Source organism: Syngnathoides biaculeatus, chromosome 17 (genome assembly GCF_019802595.1).
Source record: "Syngnathoides biaculeatus isolate LvHL_M chromosome 17, ASM1980259v1, whole genome shotgun sequence".
Lineage (NCBI taxonomy): Eukaryota > Metazoa > Chordata > Actinopteri > Syngnathiformes > Syngnathidae > Syngnathoides > Syngnathoides biaculeatus.
This window is the reverse complement of record NC_084656.1, coordinates 1536591-1542590: the sequence shown is the minus strand read 5'-3', so window position 1 is coordinate 1542590 and position 6000 is coordinate 1536591. Positions and strand designations below refer to the sequence as shown.

The 6000-nt window shown below is 42.4% G+C and overlaps 1 protein-coding gene across 1 annotated transcript in view; it reads left to right on the top strand.

The window, feature by feature from the left end:
- slc27a6 (solute carrier family 27 member 6) overlaps positions 1-6000 on the top strand; it is a 97414-nt gene continuing 91414 nt past the window's right edge. Inside the window, exon 1 of the mRNA XM_061847511.1 lies at positions 1-496. Coding sequence (XP_061703495.1) covers positions 16-496 — 481 coding nt within the window. The 5' untranslated portion in view covers positions 1-15. The remainder of the gene's footprint in view (positions 497-6000) is intronic.

Here is a 6000-nt window from a genome sequence, read left to right as displayed (position 1 = left end):
AGCTCAGTAATAATCATGTCTTGGTGCTGGCTCTTCCCTGTGGTGTTGGGTGTTTTTTTAGCTCATCTTCTGCAGAGACTTTTTTTTCCGTATTTTTGGAAAGACTTCTTTTTTCTGTTACGTTTGAGCCGATACAGTCTGAAACTGGAGCTGTTCAGGCTGACTTGTGGAGTGTGCACCGTCCTGGACAGGTTCATCCAACAGGCGCGACGCATCCCCGACAAGCCTTTTCTGATCTACGAAGGGAGGATCTACACCTATTATGACATTGAGCGGCGCAGCATCATACTGGCAAATGTTTTCCTCCAGAAACTCAATGTGACCAAAGGGGACTGCGTTGCCTTGCTCATGAACAACGAGCCCGACTTCCTCTGCGTTTGGTTCGGCTTGGCAATGTTTGGATGTCCTGTTGCTTTTCTCAATACAAATATAAAATCGAAGGCGTTGTTACACTGCTTCAACTCCTGTGGAGCCAAAACTGTCGTGGTGGGCGCAGGTAAATATAGTCTTTCTTATACATCGCTAATTCAAATACACTGTCTCTCCAACTGTCAACCAACACTGTCATTTCTGGAGGGAAAATGATCAGCAAAAAGACAAGTTTTTCCAAGAGTGATACGGCAGGTCTTGTTCTTTATTTTGAATTCCTCTTTTTGACAATAGTGACATTTCAGGCATATTTAAATAAAGACGTGTTATATAAATCGAAGCAATAGAAGATATAGTTGCAAAAATTCACTTTAGTTTGGTAACTTTTAATCTGTGGCATGCATTTATTTATCCAGTTATTCCACTTATCCGAAGATCCATCCACAACTCTAGGCCTGGCTCTAGAAGGTGGCCCCTGTGACCTGTGTCCAGAGATGGGAAAACTGTTTGCAATGTTTTTATACATCATAGGAGTCTTCTGAGCTGTGTTTTCTCTGGTCCCTCACCTAGGACTTGTTTGTCATGGGTGACCCTGCCAGGGGAATAACGCCCTAGAAAATTTTGCTCCTAGGATCATTGGGACACACAAACCCCTCCAACACGATAAGGTGACCGTAAATGGAAGGGCTGTGTCTTTCATAAATCTGCCATATTATAACTGCGGATGAGATGCCCATTGAGTGCATTCTGCTGGGCAACAAAAAACATGTTCACGGACCATTCTTACCGTGACAGGTCCAGCAAAACGTTCATATATAATTTGTATTGAAACAATCTGCTTCTATCTTGGTTTAGAATTACCTTGCCGGAAACCAGGGGTGTCAAACTCATTTTTGTCGTGGGCCACATTGTAGGTACGGTTTCCTTCAGAGGGCCGTTGTGACTGAACCCTAAAAATCATGAATCACCTCATCATATTTACACATGAAATGTATGAACTTGTTCTGGTATTAGAAATCAAGGGTAATGTCTGTTTCAAATACTGTTGATGTTTGGTAAAAAAAAAAAAAAAAAAATGCTTGGAATATCTAAACATTGTCATTCATGATATGAGAATTACAAATTTTAAACAAAATTAAAATTAAATAAACACAAACCATGGAAGTTTATACACATGATTCGCCTTTACGGCCCACATAAAATCATGCAGTGGGCCGGATCTGGACCCCAGGCCTTGACTTTGACACCTGTGCTGTCCATGTGAGAAGAAAAGGTAATTGCTGAACTAAACAAGCATGTATTGGGTTAAAAATCTTTTATCATTTATTAACTGCATACACTGCGTTCCAAATATACAGTCAGTATATTATAGTACAGTAGCAATTTTACAACTCTACAGGCATTAAACGTGCCTTTTTTAGAGACACTGCTAGAATTTCTTTTGAAGAGTGCATTCCCATGCTTAAACATGAATTTGTTAATGAAACCATGATTCTTCTTTTGATAACATGGAAGAAAGTAGTCAGCTTGACATTGCACACACATTTCAGAGGTCATATTCTCACATTCGGGGACCCAAAAGAGGCAAAAAAAAACGCTCCCCTTGGCCTGTTTCCGGCCAAATACATGACTTTGTGACCACTCCGGAACCTCCTTGGTGACGATGCAGCCTTGTTGCGACCTTCCACTGACCATCCACTACTCGTATTATATTTCTAGTTGTTGTTCATTTGATTCCCTTGTCTTCCAGTTCCCTTGGTTATTGTTAGTGAGGGGGGCTGGCTGAGGTGCATCTACAAGCAATTGTAATATGTAGACTTTACATTGTAGTTTAAAACCCAGCAGCAGTCGAAAGGATTTGTCAGATTATCGCTTTTGCCTCTTGCCCTCGCAATCTTGCTTTCGTTCACAAAATCATCTTCAAGCATGGAAATGCACCAGCTGAAAGAAATTAAAGTCGAAACTCTACCAAATCAAAAATTTAATGGCTGTAAGAATTGTAAAGTTGCTATCAAAAAGGGGTCCTATGTCAAAATGTAACTTCACTTGTGTTTTTTATTAAAATAGCTTTTGATTTAGCTAAATATGACTTCCTAATGCTGCAAATAAAAACAAATTTAGTATCAAATATCTTGAAACTTTTTGTTATAATGTGGAACATTACATTTTATTATTTTTTTTTAAGTTATCATTTGGAGTTTTTTTTCAAAAACATTTGAATTGCAGTATATTCTGATGGTTGATGACTTGAAAATTATTCCGACTGTGTCATTTGCAGCAACTATTTCAGAAATCTGAGGAAAAATATAATTTGCGTAATAATTTGTGATGAAGTTATGTATGAGGGGTACCGATCAATTCAAGATGAAAATCCTTGAAATTGACTACACCTCAAGGCAGATCAACAAAGCGCCGAGCTCAGACCTTGTGTTCCCATCCTGGCTCAAAGTCTGCGCAAAACAACTTGATCCTGTCTTCACAAAGATCTTCAACAGGTCTGGAGAACTGTGTGAAGTACCAACCTGCTTCAAACGCTCCACCATAATACTTCTCCCCATAAAAGCAACAGTCTCAGGTCTTAATGACTACAGGCCAGTTACCTTGATACAGTGAAGAAAATAAGTATTTGAACACCCTGCTATAGTCCAAGTTCTCTCATTGAGAGATCATGGAGGGGTCTGAAATTTTCATCGTAGGTGGATGTCCACTGTGAGAGAGATAATCTAAAAAGAAAAATCCAGAAATAACAATGTATATTTTTTTCAAAGACTTATTTGTGTGATACAGCTGCAAATAAGTATCTGAATAGCTGAGAAAACCAATGTTAATATTTGCTACAGAAGTCTTTGTTTGCAATTACAGAGGTCAAACGTTTCCTGTAGTTGTTCACCAGATTTGCACACACTGCACGAGGAATTTTGGCCCACAAATCTTCGATAGATTAGACAGGTTTCTGTGCTGTCGTTGAGAAACAGAGTTTCAGCTCCCTCCAAAGATTTTCAATTGAGTTTAGCTCTGGAGACTGGCTGCCACGCCAGAACCTTGATATGTTTCTGACGGAGCCACTCCTTGGTTTTCCTGGCTGTGTGCTTTGGGTCATTGTCATGTTAAAAGACCCAGCCACGACCCATGTTCAATGCTCTGACTGAGGGAAAGAGGTTGTTTCCCAAAATATGACAATACATGATCGCGGTCATCCTCTCCTTAATATAGTGCAGTCGTCCTGTCTCATGTGCAGAAAAACAGCCCCAAAATATGCTACCACCCTCATGCGTCACGTAGGGATGGTGTTCTTGGGATGGAACTCGTCATTCGTCTTCCTCCAAATACAGTTAGTGGAATTTTGGTCCATTTTGGTCTAATCGGACCACAAAACTTTCTCCCATGACTCCTCTGTATCATTCAAATGGACATGTGCTGGTTGAAGCGTGCATGATTTCAAACGTTGATGTCTTAGTGTATTATCAACAGTCACTTTGGAAATGGTAGTCCCAGCTCTTTTCAGGTCATTGACCAAGTCATGTCGTGTAGTCCTGGGCTGATTCCTCACCTTTCTAAGGATTATTGAGACCCCACAAGGTGATATCTTGCATGGGTCTCCACTCCAATTGAGAATGACCGTCATGTTTAGCTTCTTCCATTTTCTAATGATTGGTCCAACAGTGGACCTCTTGTTACCAAACTGCTTGGCAATTTCTCCGTAGCCCTTTCCAGACGTGTAGAGTTGTACAATTTCGACTCTGGTGTCTTTGGACAGCTCTTTGGTCTTGGCCATGTTACAAGTTTGAGTCTTACTGATTGTATGGGGTGGGCAGGTGTCTTTATGTAGCTAACGACCTCACACTAGTGCATCCGATTCATGATAATACATGGAGTGGAGGTGGACTTTTAAAGGCAGACTAACAGGTCTTTGAGGGTCAGAATTCTAGCTGATAGACAGGTGTTCAAATACTTATTTTCAGCTGTATCACACAAATAAATTGTTAAAAAAAAACATATATCGTGATTTCTGGTTTGTTCTATTTAGATTTTCTCTCTCACAGTGGACATGCACCTACAATGAAAATTCCCCCCCCCCATGAATTCTAAGTGGGAGAACTTGCAATATAGCAGGGTGTTCAAATACTCAATTTCTTCACTGTATCTGTCATCATGAAGTCCTTTGAACCCCTTGTGCTGGACCACAGCATCACAGGCGTCACAGGTCCCCAGCTGGACCCACTGGAGATTGCCTATCGAGCTAACAGGTCAGCGGATGATGTCGTTAAAATGGGTCTGCACTTCATCCGCGAACATCTGGACAGCGAGGGTACTTATGCGAGGATCCTTTTCGTGGACTTCAGCTCTGCGTTTCACACCATCATCCCTGACCTCCTCTCCTCCAAACTTCTCCAGCTCAGGGTCTCGCCTGCCATCTCTTGGTGAATCTACAACTTCCTGACGGGCAGGACACAGCAGGTGAGGCTGGGGGACACCACCTCATCCACGTGCACTATCAGTATCAGGGCACCCCAGGGTTGTGTCCTCTCCCCTCTGCTCTTCTCGCTCTACACAAACGACTGCACCTCGAGGCATCCGAGTGTCAAACTCCTGAAGTTTGCAGATGACACCACAGTCATCTAGGTCATCAAAGACGGTGATGAGTCTGCGTATCGACAGTAAGTGGAGAGGCTGGAGCTTTTGTGTGGCCAACGCAACTTGGAGGTGAACACACGAAAGACTATAGAAGTAATTGTGGACTTCAGGATGCATCCTTGACCGCAGCTGCCCCTCATGCTGTCCAACTGTCTTGTATCAACCGTTGAGACCTTCAAGTTCTTGGGAATTACAGTCTCACAGGACCTGAAGTAGGAGACAAACATCAACTCCATCCTCAAAAAAGGCCAGCAATCGATTTACTTCGGCCTGCCACGAGAGCTACTGAGACAGTTCTACACGGGGGTCATCAAATCAGTACTCTGTACCTCCATCATAGTCTGGATTGAGGCTGCCACAAAAAACGACAAACTCCAACTGCAACGGACAATCAAAACTGCTTTATGGATTGTTGGCACCACCCTCCCCAATCTTGAGGTTTTGCACGGTACCCGAGCTAGAACAAGGGTAAGCACTACCGATTAAGACAAACCAAAACGAGCTGGCATTCCAACAGCTTCTTGCAATTAAGTACTTAAATTCTTGCACAGCTATCTTACAATTCCTCTGCAATATGCTGCCAGTTTTCTGCCTCAAATTGTTGTTGTCACACACTGCTGGGTCAATCAGTCTTCTTCTTCTTTTCCTTTCGGCTTGTCCCGTTAGGGGTCGCCACAGCGTGTCATCTTTTTCCATATTAGCCTATCTTCTGCATCTTCCTCTCTAACCCCAACTGCCCTCATGTCTTCCCTCACCACATCCATAAACCTTCTCTTTGGTCTTCCTCTCGCTCTTTTGCCTGAGAGCGCCATCCTCAGCATCCTTCTACCAATATACTTACTCTCTCGCCTCTGAACATGTCCAAACCATCGAAGTCTGCTCTCTCAAATCTTATCTCCAAAACATCCAACTTTGGCTGTCCCTCTAATGAGCTCATTTCTAATCCTATCCAACCTGCTCACTCCGAGCGAGAACCTCAACGTCTTCATTTCTGCT